The sequence below is a fragment of the Drosophila erecta genome, unplaced genomic scaffold (genome assembly GCF_003286155.1).
Source record: "Drosophila erecta strain 14021-0224.00,06,07 unplaced genomic scaffold, DereRS2 tig00000092-arrow-pilon, whole genome shotgun sequence".
NCBI lineage: Eukaryota > Metazoa > Arthropoda > Insecta > Diptera > Drosophilidae > Drosophila > Drosophila erecta.
This window is the reverse complement of record NW_020825207.1, coordinates 8,164,784-8,183,260: the sequence shown is the minus strand read 5'-3', so window position 1 is coordinate 8,183,260 and position 18,477 is coordinate 8,164,784. Positions and strand designations below refer to the sequence as shown.

Here is an 18,477-nt window from a genome sequence, read left to right as displayed (position 1 = left end):
CTTTCCCCAATTTAATATTTACAGAGATGGTGTTAAGCATTAAAACTTTGCTCTAAGCTGGGAGTTCTTGCCCAAAAACTAAACTCCCGCCCCCCAAAAATGAAAGTTCAAGTGGCAAGTAGCGCAAAGCATTTCCTTTCTGGCGGAAAAGGGGCCAGTTACTTCACGTTTAAAGAATGAAAAATAAAGTACCACACAAAAGATTAAGGTCGAAATGAAAAGTGTTTTCCCAAGTTAAGAGAGTCCACATCAAAGAGAAAGTGTGCAATCTCTTTGCATGAAAAGTTTCGGAGTCAGTCCGAAACAAATAGAAATTATTCGCGTGCCCACAAGTGGTTGCCTACTTAAAACACGGAAACTCAGGGATATTTTAGTGTGGGCCCCAAAACAACAAAAACACATTTTAAAAAGACTGAAGTTCAATTAAATAAAATAAGATACAGAAACTACGATGGATTTTAAAAAATTGTATTTTCCATTTTATAATCAGTTTTAGATAAAAGGCGAATTTAAGGAAAACCAAAAGGTTAATCTCTCTGAATAGAAGGGTACGCGGTTGACAAACTAACCCACATGAAACCATTGCCTCAAGGAGTACACTGGGAAAAAAGATTAAAATTACTTTAATTAAATAAATGGTGGTTTCAGAGTAATATGAAATGCATAGTTAAAAAACCTTAAATTGATTATCTGTAATTTGAACATATAGATGTGAACCCATAGCCACCACCCCATTACATCGATTATAGGTGTGCCATACGATATTGTACTAAGGTTGCGAAATTATAAAAACGTTATATGATTTTTTTTAAATTGCATTAGTAATAAGCATGTAATTTTTTCACAGGATTACGTAGCAATATTGTATTACCATTTACGTTCCGTAATTCAAAAAGATTCTACAAGTCGGTCAAATAGGAGATTTCGCTTTTATATAAATTAGCAGACTTGTCAATGATAATTTTGCTCTGTGTGCCCACACAGCACCGTAGACACCGCAACTACAACAATGGGCAGCCTGACAGACAGAAACGTGGAGCTGAGTGAGGGGTGTGGAGGGGTTAAGCCGGTGCGGGGTGAATCCGCTTTTGTTTATCTACTTTAAACTAACATCAGGCACTTTTGCCATCTAATCCTGACCAACCCGACAGCTACTTAATGTCATCAGTTTGCCACTCGCTGGCATTTTCAACAAGGACATTTGGAAGTGCACAACGATTCTGGAGGGGAATGGCGGTGGAGGATGGGAGATGGGATATCATGGGCAGGAGGGAATCAGAGGTCGACGACGCTAAACGCTTTCCATTGAGCTCAGATTCGCCGAGTGCAAATTGAATAATCGTTTGCGCCTCGCCGCATCTACAAAAAGGACCTCTTAAAAGTTCCATTTTGCCCCTCATTGTGCTTGGTTGTGACAAATATCGATCATCAAGGCCAGCTGATGGACGACTAGGACACACAATTGTTTGGGTTTATTCTAATGCTCCGCAAAACTTCTGACCAAGTTGTCTGAAGAGTTTTCCTTCGGCGAGTTTCCTTTTCCATGGCAAAAACTTTTGCCGTCCCTCTTTTGTCAAGTTTGTCATTTGTTGGACATTTATAAGCAAATCCAGATTCGGGTACGGGTGCGGGCTTAAATGTTTGGGTGTGGAAAAGGACCTGCTCCTGGACCATGGACTGCGGGTCTCGTTAGCATACGTATGTACATTGAAGGCGGGTTGGGTTTCCTTGCTGGGCTCTCGACCAAATGAAATTGAATGCCATCCCAAGGAGTTCAACTCAACTGTGAGAGCTTTAAAAATTTGCTTTATTTGTCAGCTGAGCAGTAGCAGTAGAGCATTTAATTCATTTGGGAATTGCTCGAGCGTTATTGGACTCCACTCAAGGATGGTTGGAATTCATGGACTTGATTGTCTAAGGCTTTACACAAAGCACTAGATATACCGCCATAGTTAAACTAATAACTATTAATGATTACCTAGAATAAATAGCCAACGAAATTCGACAACTTTGAATGCCATTAAATTGCTGATTAAGTCCAGCCCAATGGAATCACTATATTTCTCCTAAGTTTAATGACAAATGTCAAATACTGATGATGTTGTGCATTTATGTAGCTTATTTTAATGCTTGGCCTGCATATAAACCCCATTTTTATTCGCACAGCGGGCCAAGTTGCATCGCAACTCCCTGCGCTTTCAACTTTGATCCCCAGCTTAAACGCAAAGCTCTTTTCACTTAGCCAAAACTTTGGCCAACAAACAATAAACCAAATACCAGAGACTATGTGCTCTGGGCTCTGGGCTCTTCGAATTTGTCTTAGATCAATTCCCGGGAGCTCGAGTATTCTTGGACGAGAGTTGGCAAAGGCAATGCAAACAGCGCGGATTTAACTTTCGCCGGATGCCATTGAGACTTCACGGACTGAAGATGAAATGAGGCAGGTGAAATAGTCACACGAGGCAACTGAGTCCCAGAGACCCAAATATGTGCATAGCATTTACCAAGTGGCCATCGGACATTCATTCGGGTGCACGTGTGGGTAAAATTCAATTTCGAGCCATTGACAAACAAACGTGATGAATACTCGTACCTGGGGACTGGGGATATAACATGGAATTAATGCGAGCCCATCGAAGGTCAGCCTTCCTCTGAAACCATTCATTGAGGACTTCAAAGCTTTTGTGTATTTTATGTGGTCATAAATCGCCAGGATAGTCGTGTTCTCTGTCCCAATCCTTTGCTCGTCCTGGCGGAAATTAATGGCCAAGATAATAGATACATAGATACTCCTGCTGGTTGGACACACACGGACCAAGACCATAAAAAACAAAAAGTGTCGATTGTTTTCCAATTTGTGTAATTTGTTGTTTATTTTGTTTATAACTACATCAATAAATTATGTATCGTATCGTATAATTCATAATTATACTCTTTGAAAGCGTGAGAACATACTGGAATTGCAATTCGGCAGCTGGGTTCCTGATTCTGGTTATGATTCATTCAAAAGTGGTCATCCACGCTGTACTGGATTTACCTGGATTTTCCACCAGGATCTGTGATACCAAGTTTAGTACATAGCTTCGTTCGGAAGTCTGGGCGATTTTCAAAGAGTATATGCGTAAGTATTTTCGAAACATCGGCCAGCCGAAGATGATTGAATTTTCTTTAATGCTATGATTAACTTGATGATGACAACGTCGAAGATCGCTTTTGGGCTACTACTTAGAACCGCCTCATTCTTCAATTCTCCTTGATCCTGGACACATTATTTTACTTTAAGATTGATATATGCATGCTAGCTGTCTAGGCTGTCTAGTTACAATGTCAGCTCGAGTTACCATAATATTCATACCTAATTCTTTAACTTCTTAGTCCGCGCAGCGTAAATTGTGTTTGCAATAGCTTTCTCAGATCGGCCGGGGTACTGGGTTTCGAATCATTTTGTGGTTTGTAGTTAGCTTGTTGGGTGCGTGTGGTGATTGTGGTGCGCTGTGGTGCGTTGTGTGGTGCGGAGAACCGAATTAATAAGGCCACTTATCCATATATGTGTGTGTGTACGTACTCGTAATAGTCATTAGTCAGTTATGCACACATCCCCTGCCCGGCCCACCACTTATCGCGTTTCTGATAATCCCTCACTTTTGCTCTTGCTGAGCTAACTCTCCGGGTCGAATCTTTTCTATTCAAACTCTAACTTCTAGCCCTAACTAAAGTGGCCTCTGGGTGTTTATGCTTGTGTTAAGAGTGGTCAAGAAGAATTCCATAAATTTTGTGTGGCTCTAGTATTGATAAAGTGCCAAATTTGGTGTGTCTGTGTCTTGAACATTTATCTATTTGATAAAGCAGCAATTATTTTGCGCTTGCGCTACTATTTAATGTTGAACAATACGATTTGTTTGTGGCGGCTACTTTAATTGTATTTATACGCTTATTAGTTCCGATTAAGGGTAAGGATTGGTTTCACTTGTGGTTCTTAGTAGTGCATTCGCAGTCCTATTTCAGGTTACGTTTTTAATAGTTACTAATGCCATTTCAAATTGTTCATGTCAATCACTAAGCCGAGGATAAACTAATTAACTACGTTCTCATTATTGTTATGTTCAGCTCAAGTTTCTGCATCCATGTACATATACATATGCTTATAAAAAACCAGATGCGCTGCCTCACAAGTCTATCGAATCGACGATGGCGCGCGTGAGACACCCATCGATGCATCGACTCCACTTCATTTAACTATGTACGCTATAAATGTGTATTTGCCGATTCGCCTCTTAGGTAAATGTACATTAACATGCTCATGCTTTACTATCGCTCTCGTATGCGTCGCTTGAATTAAAATGATTAATGGGATCGAGCACTATCGACCCTATGTACAGGATTCGTGGGGACGTGTTCGCGTAGGCGGTAATACAATATTATAATTTCATATGTAGCAACAAAAATAGACTAATTGTCGATTTAAAACACAGGAAATAAATTAAGCTCTGGCGTGTGTAAAACTAAATCAAATGGTAATTCATAAACTTTAAACGTAATTCGAGTTAGCTGGAGAACGGAGATTAGCGACTGCTGGTTGGTTGGCTGGCTGCTGATGCTTTAGTGGTTGCTGAAGTAAAAGTTGTTGTTGCGTATGTTGCCACGGGTTCGCCAGCGGATGCAGCTGAGCAGGGCCACGCGGGCTGCACGAAGCAGGATCTGGCCGTAGGCACAGCAGGCGCAGATGCGCCTTACCCGCTCGGCCAGGTTGCGACGACGACAGCGACGGGCGGGACGATGCCAGCGGGGCAAGTCCTGCCGGCGACGCCGTCACTTGCGGCGTTGGAAGACACGCCGGAGTGCCTTGCGCCAGAAAAAGCGCTGCGATTTGTTCTTGGTGTGTGTCTGCGGCTCCTCTATTTGAGCAAGCGCCACATCAAAGTCCTCAACCAAGTGCAAGTCCTTTTCGGGAGCAATGCGATGACGTGTAGGTGTGGCTGGCGCTGTGCGGGCCGTGCTCGTCGAATTGGATGCGTGGGGCTGAGGAGTGGGTGGTGCTGAGGATGTGGTTACAAAGGGTGCAACCAAATAAGGACGGGCTTTCAGTGCCGCCATTGCTGCCGCCGATGTGGAAGCTATTGATGAGATGGAAGCCAAAGTAGCCACCGACGCCGAAGATTCTATATAGCCCCTGCCAACTTCTCCATCTGCTGTTACTGCTGGTGATCCACCTTTTAGTGCTGTTGCTCTTGCTCTTGTTTCTTTTCCTGCTGCGGTTCCTGCTCCTGCTCCTGCTCCCCCTCCATCTGCTATTGCTGGCTGGGTGGCACGCAGCCAACAACCAGGTTGCATCGTATCTTATCTAAGCCAAGGGTGCTGCAGACACTCCGCGGCGGTGGCTCGCTTCTTCGGATCGAACTCGAGCATGGGCTTAAGGAACGAAGCGAATGACGCCGCCTCACTTTGCGACCACTCGTACTTCTCCAGAAGAACGTCCATTAGGTCCCAGGGCTTGAGGCCCGAGATATTTCGTAGATCGCCTCCACGGGTAAACGACTTCGGCGCATAAGTGCCGCTGAACACAATCTGGCGCGGTATGGGACCCAGCAGCTCGATGATGTGGGCCAGATGGTCCTCGTCGCGGGAGTAAGTTTCGCCGGAGTGTGGCTCGAACAGATAGTCACCGGTGGCCAGTTCGAACACCATGCATGCAGTGCTCCAGATATCCGCCGAGGTGCCGTAGCCCGCACCGAGAATCACTTCTAGTGACCGATATTGGCGCGTTTGAATGTCTTCGGTGAAGTGGCGATCCACCCAACAAGCGTTGCCCAGATCGGCGATCTTTACGGAGACACTGCACTCCTCCAACGCCGGGTCCCGTTTAGCCTTGTGCTTTGCTTGCGGTGGCGGAGGAGGTGTTGGCAGCGTGGGCTTCGAGTACGGTCCATTCGTAGCCGAGGATGAGTTATCCACGGAGCCGCTTGAGACTTTCGAATCGCTGTTCGAGTTAGGCTTAGAGTTAGAGTTGTTGTTGTTTAGCTGCTGATTTGTTGACTGCTGCTGCTTTTCCAACTGTTTCTCCTGCTTGGGTCGCAATGGCATTTTTTTGCCGTTTGATTGTCCTTTCAAAGTGCCGCTTGAATTGGTGAGGGAGTTACTGTTGGTAACGTTACTACTGCCATTTGTCTGGTGACTCTTAAGGGCACTGCTGCTCTCGCCACTGCTCGTAGAGTTTTCCAGTTGTGGCGGCTGTTGCGCTTGTGATTGGTTAGATTTGTCTAACAAAGAAATGTTTTAATTTGCATTATGAAAGTCATATAAGCAATCTTTTAGAGAGGAAACGGACAAATTATAGAAAAAGTGCAGCAAGAACTAAACATATCAATTAATAAATATAGGCAATACTTTCACCTTAAAAAATTTGTCGATTGGACCAGTCTCGTTTAGTCTTTACTTACTTTTGTTCTTCCTTTTCTTCTTCTTTTTGGCTTTATCAGCGCCCTCAGTCAGCGGTGTCTGCTCCTGTGGCTTTTCACTTTGCTCCAGAGGCGCCTTACGCTCCTCCCTCTGCTTACGTGGTGGCTGCCCAGCGGCCATGTGCACGTTGTCCTCCGTAGAGTTCGCATCGAAGTACTCATCAACATCGGAGATTGCAAAGTCGCCGTTTTGCACCTCTTTAGGATTGATGGTCCCTTGACTACCAGCCTGCTCCAAGTAGTCTCTCTGCTTTTTGAATAGCTCCATGCGTTTCTTGGCCTTCTTCTTAAGCTTCTTCTTTCGGTTCTTGCTCATTTTGCCAGTGATAGGTGGCTCGCGATACTCCTTGGGCGCCTGGCTCACCAATGATGGATACATATTTGAGTTCATGCAATACAACTGGGTGGCTTCAGTAGCCAGTGAGCGCACATGAGGCTCGTCCACGCACAGGAGGACATTCTCGGGCTTAATGTCCGTGTGGATGATCTGGCAGCACGTGTGAAGATAGTCAAGACCCTCCAGCACCTGGCGGGTAATCGTTTTGACGTTGGCCAGTGGGATTCCGCGGTAGTTGGACTTGCGGATGAGTTTTAGTAGATTGTCACCGAGCACCTCGAACACCATGCAAATATGGGTGCCATTAACGCCGCTGATCTTAAAGTCGTCCAGCATCTGGACGGTCTTGTGTCGGCGTGGATTCGACGGATCGGTCTCGCGCACCGTCCTGAGTATCTGTATCTCGTCCTTTGCCGTTTCTGCAAAGTGCGGTGCCGACTTGACAATTTTAATTGCCACATAGCTCTTTTCCTGCAGATCCCAGCACAGCCAAACAGTAGAGAAGTGTCCCCAGCCCAATTTTCGGATGACGTGGTAGCGAGCTGCAGAACAAAAATTGCATTAATCTGGTGCTCTTCTCGACAAGGGACAAAGTTCAACGGTTTGGGGAGAGCGACACAGAACCACTTAGGAAAATGAAATCACAAATGTTCGCTTCGGATGGCAATAAATCCATTTTAATCGCATCACTGTCACATCACGACTGACCCAGCAACTAGCCGAACGCGAGAGCTGCTCTCCGCCGCTTAAATTCAATTAAAATCCGGCAGCGAATGCAGTTGAGTGCGTTTTCGCGAGGTTACTTCAATATTACAGCCAAAAGGCCTGAAAGGGATGGAATGACGGATCTAGTGCTAGAGTTCTTATGCTACTCGGCCAAGTATCCGTAGCTGACTTACATACTTGTGCTTCCTAAGAGTTCGTTGAAGGGAAGCGATTATATATTATGTTTCATCTTAGGAAGCTCAAAATGTATACTAATCAATACTAAGTCATATTTTGGTTACAAAATATTATATATATGAACCCTAATTATATTTTGTTAGCTCTAGCAGCTCCTATCAAATATACTCTTTACTTCCTTGCAAATTTATAAGCCTAGTAAGAATATGTTAATAATCTTCTTTGTTATAAATCCGCAATCCAATTGCAAAGATGACAGATGTCATAGCACAATCTGCTAACTTAGAAGAGCCTGGTTGGCCGTTATCAGGTCCTCATTCTCTTATCGCTGCGAAGCGATTGCTCAGATTTCTTTCGCCAAAAGCTGCAGAGCCTGCGAATGGATTGGGGAAGTGGCAATCTGACAGCTGGCGTTGTAAAATGGGTGGAGACGACATGCATGCAGGGGGTAGAGTTACGGGCTTATGTTGGCGACAACGTTAGGAGGAGACAGCCGCCCCCAAACGGGTTACTGTTGCTATTGTTGTCGTCGCCACAACACGAGGTGCCCCCTTTCTCGCCGAAAAAACAACCCTTGCCCAAACAAGGATAGAGGTCTGAAAAACCACCCGCTGTGCGTTCGATTTATCTGTGCTGTGCTTGCCTTTGGCAACCTGTTGTTGTTGCTGCTTCTGCGGAGGGTCTGGTGGTTTTTTGGGTCGGAAAATGCCAATATATGGGGGTGCTAACAGGTGCCTTACCCTGAAACAGGTCACCGATGTTCACGGGGTGATAGCCACCCTTGCAGTAGTCCTCCTTAAGCTCCTGGTCATCGTTATCGCTGTACACCTCGGATTCATAGGACTCATTGGAGCTGCTCCGCGGCGGCTGCTGCTCCTTCTTGGTGTCGGACTTCGACTTGGCCTGCGTTTTGGATGGATGATATTGATCGGGAGTGCTTGCTGATCCTCCGCTGGATGTGGAGGCCGTAGCAGTTGCAGTAACCTTGCTAAATGCGGCCGAAACGGGCGCATTCAAATGGCTATTATTAGCATTATCCGGTGCTTGCAAGTTAGCGCTGCTCCGATTCGGTTCCGGATTGGAACTTGGGTTGGGATTCTGGTTCTGGCTGGAATTCGACTGCTCCTGTGGGTTAGTGCCGTTCTGCTTGCCCCGCTTCCTGTTCTTATGGCGCTTCTTCTTCGCCTGAATTGCCAAAACGCGACGGTTGACGTCAGCCTTGTTCATTTCGGTGCTGCTGGTCGCTTCTATTTTACTATGTTACCCTTTATTTCCGCCAGGTGTAACAGCTGTTGTATGTGGCGAATCGGAAGAGAAGAGAAGAGGAGAGAAGACGAGTGGTTAGGGAAGGGTTGATAAAAAACGAAGTAACGCGGCGGAGAAGTAGAGAACTGACAACGTGCACAAATCTCAATAAGGCAATGTTCGAGGTTCGGTTCACGCTTCTCTCGCTGTTTTTCTTGCTTTTGTTGTCTTCTCTGCCCTGTTTTTTGATGTTCACTTTTCTGGTCTGTTATTAGCACTGTTGTAGTGCTACTGAGCGGCTGAAACATCTACAAACATCAGGTAATCAGGTCCACTTGCCTGGGGCTCCCACTTGTTCCCAATTATAACGGCTACTGTGTCGATTTCTGCACAAAATTAGCACAAAAAATCTTCGCCAAACGCCAAATCCGAAAAACTCGATTTCAGTGGGACCGCAGCGCTAACGTCACAAAATACCATCGAGCTCTGGAAAAGACTTCGCGGAAAGATGAAATTAGTGATTGCAATATCATGTTAATATCAATAAATTATTTAAGCCACAGATGGGAATATAATAACACCAGGTGTATAACACGTTTATTTAAGCTCGCCTATTTGTACTTGCCTATCTTAATGTGGTTTGTAGAGAACAGCCTACCTTAATGAGGTAAGGCTGTACAGATACAGATATTCTTCCAAAAAAAATTGTAATTTATTTTTAAATGAAATATAAACAAAACATCAACACATACTATCAGAAAACATTACAAGTTTTTTAGTCACTTCAACTTTTATTAGAAGCTACAAATAGCTGAAAAGTAGCCAAAAGCAGCAGCACTTGCGATAGCATGGACTCAAACCGTCCAGAGCACCAACAACTGCTTAACGTAAAACGCACCACTTTAGGTTTCCCTATCTCCCTCGCACGCTCTTCCCCTAGTGCGGCCTCACTTGCACCCACTAGTACTCGACCCGCTTGGACATTTTGCTCAGCGTTTGCTTTGCCAAAGGCTCCCGAAAATGCAGACACCACTGACTTACCTGGCTTCGCAAGTGAGCGCGGACTAGGCCAATATCATCTCGATTCGCTGGCGTTGCGCAGCAGCCGCAAATGCAGCTGAAACGAGCAAAAAACACGCGCACAACGGAAAATCCGCAAGTGGAAAAAACTGCTACGGAAAAATCAACTCTGCCATCAAATAGTGTTGCAAATCGTCGGTGTTGAACAGCTGAGCGCTTAGTGTTGACAGACAATCAAATACGGTAACTTGCAACACTATAGGCGTTTTGGCGCAATTTTAGGTTTTGGAGGGAAACTGCATCTAGAGAAAAATCGTGGCCAGTTGTAATTCGAGCAGTGCGCTGGCACGACGTGGTGGTAAAAAAGAAAAACTAAGAGAATTACATATACAGACTAGTGATAATTAACCGGACGTGACCATCTGTGAATTTAGCCAAGTGGTATCTCTACAATCGTTTATCAAACAGCAATTACTCTTAGAAATAAATATTTTACATACTTACTATGGCCCAGCCATCGGTAGCAGCATTTTTCACAAACCGCAAACGCGCCGCCTTGGATGATGCTATCAGTATCAAGAACAGGGTAAGACATTTGTCCCAGAAACGTGACTCCAGATACAAAAGTATCTGCAAGTGCGTTCTGCCAGTACATCTTAAAAATGGCATCTTAAAAATGACTTTGTTTTGCAGCGTTTGGCGGAACCCGCTGAAACCGCCACCGCCGCCGCCCCCTCCCAGTTGCCTGCCGGCGACCATGATGCGGATCTGGACACCCTGAAGGCGGCGGCCACCGGCATGCGAACCCGATCCGGACGCACTGCCCGTCTGATTGTCACCGCCGCCCAAGAGAGCAAAAAGAAGACACTGGCTGCCGCCAAGATGGAACCACACATCAAGCAGCCCAAGCTGGTGCAATTTATCAAAAAGGGCACTCTGTCGCCCAGGAAACAGGCCCAGTCCAGTAAGCTGGACGAGGAGGAGCTGCAGCAGTCGTCGGCCATTAGCGAGCTCACGCCCAAGATTAACTTCACCATCACAAGCCAGCAGAATGCCGACAATGTGCAGCGTGGCCTGCGCACGCCCACCAAGCAGATCCTCAAGGATGCCTCGCCGATCAAGGCGGATCTCCGCCGCCAGCTCACCTTCGACGAGGTGAAAACGAAGGTATCCCGGAGTGCCAAGCTGCAGGAACTGAAGGCAGTGCTGGCCAGGAAGGCGGCCCTCGAGCAGAAGCGCAAGGAGCAGGAGGAGCGCAACAGGAAACTCCGCGAGGCTGGCCCCTCCCCCTCGAAGTCCAAGATGAGCGTGCAGCTCAAGGAATTCGACACAATCGAACTGGAGGTGCTTACAAGGTGAGCTGATTGTTTATTTAGAGGTTACATGGGGTATGAACTGAATTCTGCTTCATATTCTTAATGAAGGGGGAATAGGACAAGATGTTCCAAGTCCTCTGAAATCATTCAAGCTGTTATTATTCGAAAGATGCATCCTAGGGGTATTATACGACGACAAGATGTCCGATATAAATTCAGTATCCTAGCTCCTAAAATTGAAAACAATTCCATTATCCTCTCATAAAGAAAACGACTTTCGTGTCTTTTAACGCATCCTGCTCAAAGCGAGTAATCATAACTGTCCAACAAAATCAGCAATGTGAGAAGCGCAAGATATGTGCCTGCCGCAACAATTTTGATTTAGCTGGCTGGTGGCCTAGAATCGGCATAAACAAACCACGGACTGTGGAGTGTGGTCTATGAAAAAACCGGGTAACATCATTTAGCGAAAGGCCAGCAGTTGCTGCCATGCAGTTCTGCTGCAATCGAGGTCGCTCTCCGGGTCTCCGGGTTATTCAAGCGCTCGACGTTGCGCTGAAGTTGCATATTTTCCGGCCACCAGCGGTGGTAGTAGTCACCGATGGCTTGGCTTTGGTTCGGCTGTATGGCTATTTTTGTGCGAGCAATTGCTGCTGATTCGTGACGTCTGTACAACATGCATAAGTACCCAACTGGCTGACTGACTGACCCTCCCCGCGCGACGCTGTGTGTGTATCGCTATGCGCTGCATGTTTACCCTTCGCAGACGTTACAATCTAGCCCGGCCCGACCTTCCCTTTGAAAATGCTTATTCTCCGCCCGCATTCGGGGGTTGCTTTCCCTACGGCTCTCTGAAAACAAGGATCTTAACTGCTGTGCTGCATGGGAATGTGTATGTCTGTATTTTGGGTCTGACGCTCAGGTAGCAACCTTTTTTTTTTGTAACGGCCGTCTTGAGGGAAGGTCCCAAGCAGCAAATAGGATACATTTTCGAATGGGAAATGCCTTTTTCAATGGGAAATGCGTTTTCGTGCTCATATCATAAAAAGCAATTTGTTTTTGGGCAAATAAAAACCGGCATGGAATAATTGTTTTGCACAAAATTAGCTAGTATTATAAATATTTAGACACCGAATTTTAAAATGTTAAATATTCGTTTTTTCCCACTATCAGCCCTTTGAAGACCTTTAAGACTCCCACAAAACTACCGCCACCCACCCCGGACAAACATGAGCTTATGTCGCCGCGGCACACGGACGTCTCCAAGCGCCTGCTCTTCAGTCCGGCCAAGAATGGATCTCCTGTCAAGTTGGTGGAGGTGCCGGCCTATAAGCGCTACGCCAGTTTGGTGGAGAGCAGCCGCGCCGGCCAACTTCCATTGCCGTATAAGTACCGACACCTGTTGGACGTGTTCAAGGGTCTTGATTCCGTGGTGGCCATGTTTCACAACCGCAAGGAGACCATCACATTCAAGAAGCTTAAGCCGGCAGTGCAGCGCATGCTCCGAAAGAACTTTACTGAAACCCATTTGGCCCAGATTAAGCACATATATCCAGAAGCCTTTATCTTCAGCCAGATGAAGACCCGCAATTTCGGATCTGTCTCCAAGGCGGACTACTTCCAGCTGATCATCGCTCCCAATGTGGAGCCACTGCCTGAGCAGCAGCATACGGAGAAGGCACAACAGTTGGGCAAGATCAACGAAGACGATGTGCTCGCGTCGGCCCAGTCGACGTCCATGAATCCACACGTTATGACGGCGCGCATGCAGCGTTTTCAGAGCCTTTTGCTCGATCGGGTAATGCGGGCACACGACCAGTTCCTTCGCTCCCAGGATCCGCCGATCATTATTGAAAAGGCGCTGACTCGCTGGCATCCGCAGTTTGATTTGGAGAACTGTCCGGAGGTGGAGCTGGCCCCTTTGCCCCAGCCGCCCAATGTCGAAAAATACTCGTCAGCCAAGGATATTCTGTCTACCGCTCGAAATCTCTTCAATTGCGCCACGCCCATGGAGAGAGCTATGGATCGCTATGAGGCCAAGTTGGAGGCGGACAAACAGAAAGCAGCTGAAAGCAATAGAAAGCCGAAGGAACAGCAGGCAGAAGTAGACACCAAGACTAGAACGGCGATTCAGACAAGTCACGAGGTGCCTGGAACATCAGGATCTCCGGGAAAGCCAACTGTCCCTGAACCAACCAACCTAACGGAAACCGCCAAGCCTACGGTGAAGGAGTGCCCAGCTCCAGATGCCAGCTCGAGTCTTTTGAAGGGTCTGCCAAAATCACTGATCGAGAAAATTCGAGCCAAACAGGCAGCAAAGGCTTTGGAGGCGATGACTCGACGTCCTTCGCAGGACCAGGAGGCCACAAAGTACTCACGTTTGCCTGAATTGGCCAGACACCTGCGCAATGTCTTCGTTACCGAGCGTAAAGGAGTGCTCACCCTGGAAGTAATCATCAAGAAGATCCAGAACAGCTTCCGGGCTAACCTCACGCCGCAGGAAATCGAGGCGCATCTGAAGCTGCTTGCCAAGGAACTGCCCAGCTGGGCATCCTTTCATGAAGTGCGCAAGACCATGTACCTCAAGGTGGCCAAGGACATGGACATGAACAAGATCATCGAGAAGCTGGAGAGCGTGGCTAACGCCAAGAGCAATTAAACCGGAAACACGGAACGCAACCAGGACGCGGGACTCCGTCGAGCAATGACCCTGTGGCTATATCCAGATATATCTTTAAGTACTTGTCTAACTAGCTAGCCATTACTTGATTCAACAACCGGATTAGGCTAAGCTCTCTGTGTTCTAACCTTTCTGACATTTCCACACTGAACAAGCACCTTGACAACCAGGATTTGATTCATCACATTTACCAAGCAATGATTATAAGTGTAATTTTTGGACCAAACGTTTATACATTCATATTTATTAGTTATAAGACCATTTCATGTTGTACCATGTTGAATAAATAAATATTTTTCCTGGAAGTAATAAACATACACGTTCAATTGTATATTCAGGGGAACTCAAATTGTCTCGGGTTTAATGCCATCTCTTATCTACCAAGAGCGGCCCTCATCAACCTGCTATATGATTGCAATTCATTTTCAGTTCCAAAATGCAGCTCTTCGTGAAGATGCTGGTGAGTAGCTTACTCACGAATTCAAATTTATTGTCTCGGGTTTAAGGCCATCTCTTATCTACCAAGTGCGGCTCTAATCTAACTGCTATATAAAGCTAACTGCTATATAAATGCAAATCATTTTCAGTTCCAAAATGCAGCTCTTCGTGAAATTGCTGGTGAGTAAGCTAGTCAGTGACAAAGTATCTTACGCTGAAATCCATATCCCTTAGGTTGTCCTTTTGGTACTATTCGCTGTTGTTTATAGCAGTCCGTACTACTCAAGTGCATATGGCAACACGGTTAAATGCAGCTTGTCGTCCTGTAGACCATGGTAATCCGATGAATCGGGGAGCTACTATTTAGCTTATAAAGTTAAAATGAAGATATTCTTGATGTCTAATTAAAAAGTGAAATACCTTTTACCTGTGAATTTTCTTTTATTTATTAAAATCAACGCAGTCGAGTCTGCAGTCCCATTGTAGGAAAATGTTAATAGTCATAACACATAACACAATAACACATAACATTTGGATTTGATTTCGCGAAATTACTTACTTATACGCGCGATAGCGCCCCCTAGCGCTTTTCGACATGTATTTCGACTGGCGAAGTAAAAACTTGTTGCATTCCATATCGATTACTTGACCATATAATCTGGTCACACTGCGGCCGGCCGAAAGAGCGCCACAATTTTGTGAATTAACGCACTCGTTTTACTTAAGTCACAATTATAAATAACTTAATAAAAAATGTTGGAAACCGATCACAATGCTAGCACGGAGGAAGAACCGGATATTCCACCACCAACCACTGCGTTATCGGGTCAGATAAAGGCGATTGCCAAGGATACAGTGCACAAAATATGCTCGGGACAAGTGAGATACAAAGCTATTATAATTTCGCTTAAACTCGGTTAGACCTGGACTCAATTAATTTCAGGTGGTTCTCAGTTTGGCCGTGGCTGTCAAGGAGCTGGTGGAGAACTCCATAGATGCGGGCGCCACGCTGGTGGAGATCAAGCTCAAGGATCAGGGACTGCAGGGCGTGGAGGTCAGCGATAATGGCAGTGGCGTGGAGGAAATGAATCTGGAGGGGATGAGTGAGTACCGCTAGATCTACAATGGTTCGGAACAATAGCTAATCCCGCTGCCCACAGCTGCCAAGTACCATACCTCAAAGATCCGGGAATTCGTGGACCTGCTGGGCGTGGAAACCTTTGGATTCCGTGGAGAAGCTCTGAGTTCACTGTGTGCCTTGTCGGATATGGTCATCCAAACCCGGCACAAGTCTAGCGATGTGGGTGAGTTATGGACATAGAGTTCTCTCTACCTTTATCTTCTTAAAACCACCTCCGATTTGTAGGCGTTAAGGTGGAACTAGACCACGAGGGCAGAATCAAGAAGCGTTCTCCTTGTGCCCGTGGAGTTGGCACCACCGTCGTCCTGGCAAATCTTTTTACCACTCTGCCAGTTCGTCGACGTGACTTCACCCGCAACATCAAAAAGGAATTCACCAAGATGTGCCAGATTCTACAGGCCTATTGTTTAGTGACCAAAGGTGTCCGCATCCTATGCAGCAATCACACTCCCAAAGGGGCAAAAACTGTGGTGCTACAAACGCATGGCGACCATGAGGTCATGGCCAATATATCAGCGATATTTGGAACACGCCAGGCCGCGGATCTGGTACCTTTAAAGTCGCCTTTCGGGGACCGCCAGCTGAGCGAGGCAGAATTGCGGTCCGATCTCGAATCTTGTGCTGATGTAGCCGATACCAATTGTCCACAATTCAGCGCCGAGGATGTAGAGCGTCTTAATCAAGCGGACATCAAACTCGAGGGATTCATTTCCAGTTGCCGTCATGGCGCTGGACGTTCTAGCAGAGATCGTCAGTTCTTTTTTGTCAACTCAAGGCCCTGTGATCCCAAGAATGTGAGTCAATACCTTTTAAAAAGCTTAAGTCAATTATATGACTTATATTGCAGATAGCCAAGGTTATGAACGAGGTTTACCATCGCTATAACGTCCAACAGCAGCCCTTTATTTATCTCAATATTGTCACGGCCCGTTCTGATGTGGATGTGAATCTCACGCCCGACAAACGCCAATTGCTGATTAACAACGAGCGAATTCTTCTGCTGGCACTGAAAAAATCCCTGCTGGACACCTTTGGCCAAACTCCAGCTACATTTCAAATGCAGAACACCACCATTGTGAGCATGCTAGAACCGAAGACAAATCCGGATAAAACGAAATTCCAAGAAGAATTAAGTAAGGAGAACAAAAACGAAGAAGCATCCGAAGAAGATGTACCCACTACCTCAACGCAGAGGTTCATGGACGTGCTCACCCAGTGGCGACGCACTGGCGATACAAAAGGTACGGCACCATCAGTTCCTGTTAAGCGCCGATGCAGTGAAACCGAAGAATTGACTACTCGAACGTTGAAAATGCAAAAGATTCATACTTTTCTCAGCCAAGAGTCACCCAAGGAGCAGAGTACCAAATGCGAGGCAGAATCTGACGCAGCGAGTGATGTTGACATGGCAAAAGAGGACAAGACGCAGGTCTCCCTCGATAATAGTTTCCTGAACCTGAAAGAGCTGGCTAAGGAGTCCGAAGGTAAGTATGCTTAACTATTACATCATCGTTACTAAAGAATAATTGATGCGAATTGGTTGCAGCTTATGATCTTTTGACGAAACCACATAAAGTACCTCGCATTGATTGCAAGGTCCTGACTCCAATTAAAAGTCGTCGTAGTATTGCCGAGCTTATAACCGATGCTAAGTCATTGGACAAACAGAATTCCACTCAGCTGTCGGAAGAAACTGATATTGCTAGCGACGAAGATGACCACATTGCGCTGCCCGCAAAGATTGAGTTTGATGAAGAGGTGGAGGAGGGGCTGCCATCAAACTTTTCAAGCGGGGAAATAATTTCTTCTCTGGAGGAGATCGCATCTTCTTTAAAGGCCCACGAGCAACATCAGCGCGATCGAAGAGCTCGAGCCAAGCTTCAGCGTCTGCGCTTCAAGACAGAAATTAATCCAAACCAGAACAACAGTGCAGAAGCAGAACTGCAGCGTGAGATCGATAAGGAAGACTTCGCCCGCATGGAAATAATAGGACAGTTTAATCTGGGCTTTATCATAGTCAAGCTAGAGGATGATCTATTCATTGTAGATCAGCATGCCACTGATGAAAAGTACAATTTTGAGACGCTGCAGCGCACAACTCAATTGGAGTATCAGCGCTTGACAGTGCCGCAAAGTCTCGAACTAACTGCGGTTAACGAGATGGTTCTATTGAACCACATTGATGTGTTTGAGAAGAATGGCTTCAAGTTTGAAGTAGACCACGAAGGTTGGATCTAAACTGACGTTTTGTTTCTTTACTTATAAGCTATTGCTATTTCAGCTCCTGCCACGAAAAAGGTGCGTCTGTTGGGCAAGCCGCACAGCAAGCGATGGGAATTCGGCAAGGAAGACATTGATGAACTCATCTTTATGCTGCAAGATGCGCCCGAAGGCACCATCTGTCGCCCGTCTAGGGTGCGAGCCATGTTTGCCTCACGTGCCTGCCGAAAATCAGTAATGATTGGCACAGCTCTTAACAGGAACACAACGATGAGAAGACTAATCACACAGATGGGGGAAATAGAACAGCCATGGGTAAGTAAATGTAAAATTTAAATTTGGAGTTAAAACTGTATATCCTAAGTTTTCCAGAACTGTCCGCATGGACGTCCCACCATGCGACACCTCATAAACATCACAATGCTAATGGACAATGACGAAAACGAGGAGAAAGAGCCTCCTGCTTAACAGAAGGCAGAATAGGTTCCGGTTTTATGCATATATGTAAGATATCGGATGGTTAATTATTGTTGCAGTTTTTATTTTATTTAACTTTTTGTTTGAGCCACTAAGTATACGTCATTGTTCTGTAAATGCTTACTTGATTAACGATTAAACGACAGGATCAGACTTACAACTAAAGACAAATACAAAGGTTATCACTTGAGTATGTCTAACAAACTACTCGTTTTGTTGTTTTGTTTTATAACTATTACTAGATG

General features: G+C 45.9%; 4 protein-coding genes across 6 annotated transcripts; 2 read left to right on the top strand and 2 right to left on the bottom strand.

Annotated features, from left to right (window-relative positions):
• Positions 1–3,852: 3,852 nt before the first annotated feature.
• LOC113564353 (translation initiation factor IF-2-like) lies at positions 3,853–5,340 on the bottom strand. Its single transcript, XM_026981274.1, has one exon. It carries the CDS (start codon positions 5,329–5,331, stop codon positions 4,810–4,812), a length of 522 nt encoding a protein of 173 aa, XP_026837075.1. The 5' UTR covers positions 5,332–5,340; the 3' UTR covers positions 3,853–4,809.
• Positions 3,853–10,062, bottom strand: LOC6548344 (SRSF protein kinase 1). The gene is made up of 5 exons (XM_026981273.1): positions 9,982–10,062; positions 9,280–9,436; positions 8,436–8,984; positions 6,438–7,334; positions 3,853–6,257 (listed from the first exon to the last, which is right to left on the bottom strand). The coding sequence occupies exons 3-5, from the start codon at positions 8,920–8,922 to the stop codon at positions 5,338–5,340; spliced, it is 2,304 nt and encodes a 767-aa protein (XP_026837074.1). The 5' UTR covers positions 8,923–8,984; positions 9,280–9,436; positions 9,982–10,062; the 3' UTR covers positions 3,853–5,337.
• On the top strand, positions 9,876–14,254 carry LOC6548345 (DNA replication factor Cdt1). Its single transcript, XM_001975480.3, has 3 exons — positions 9,876–10,546; positions 10,654–11,315; positions 12,450–14,254. Exons 1-3 carry the CDS (start codon positions 10,466–10,468, stop codon positions 13,933–13,935), a joined length of 2,229 nt encoding a protein of 742 aa, XP_001975516.1. The 5' UTR covers positions 9,876–10,465; the 3' UTR covers positions 13,936–14,254.
• Positions 14,255–15,027: 773 nt separating this feature from the next.
• On the top strand, positions 15,028–18,439 carry LOC6548346 (mismatch repair endonuclease PMS2). 3 transcript variants are annotated; one of them, XM_001975481.3, is made up of 8 exons: positions 15,148–15,273; positions 15,338–15,497; positions 15,555–15,698; positions 15,761–16,329; positions 16,383–17,019; positions 17,082–17,762; positions 17,817–18,070; positions 18,128–18,439. In XM_001975481.3, the coding sequence occupies exons 1-8, from the start codon at positions 15,148–15,150 to the stop codon at positions 18,221–18,223; spliced, it is 2,667 nt and encodes an 888-aa protein (XP_001975517.1). In that variant the 3' UTR covers positions 18,224–18,439. The 3 variants fall into 3 exon arrangements, with proteins under 3 accessions (XP_026835727.1, XP_001975517.1, XP_026835726.1); XM_026979926.1 differs by lacking the exons at positions 17,817–18,070; positions 18,128–18,439 and having other exon boundaries at positions 15,028–15,273; positions 16,383–16,776; positions 16,874–17,019; positions 17,082–17,165; XM_026979925.1 differs by lacking the exons at positions 15,148–15,273; positions 15,338–15,497; positions 15,555–15,698 and having other exon boundaries at positions 16,309–16,329; positions 16,387–17,019.
• Positions 18,440–18,477: the final 38 nt, after the last annotated feature.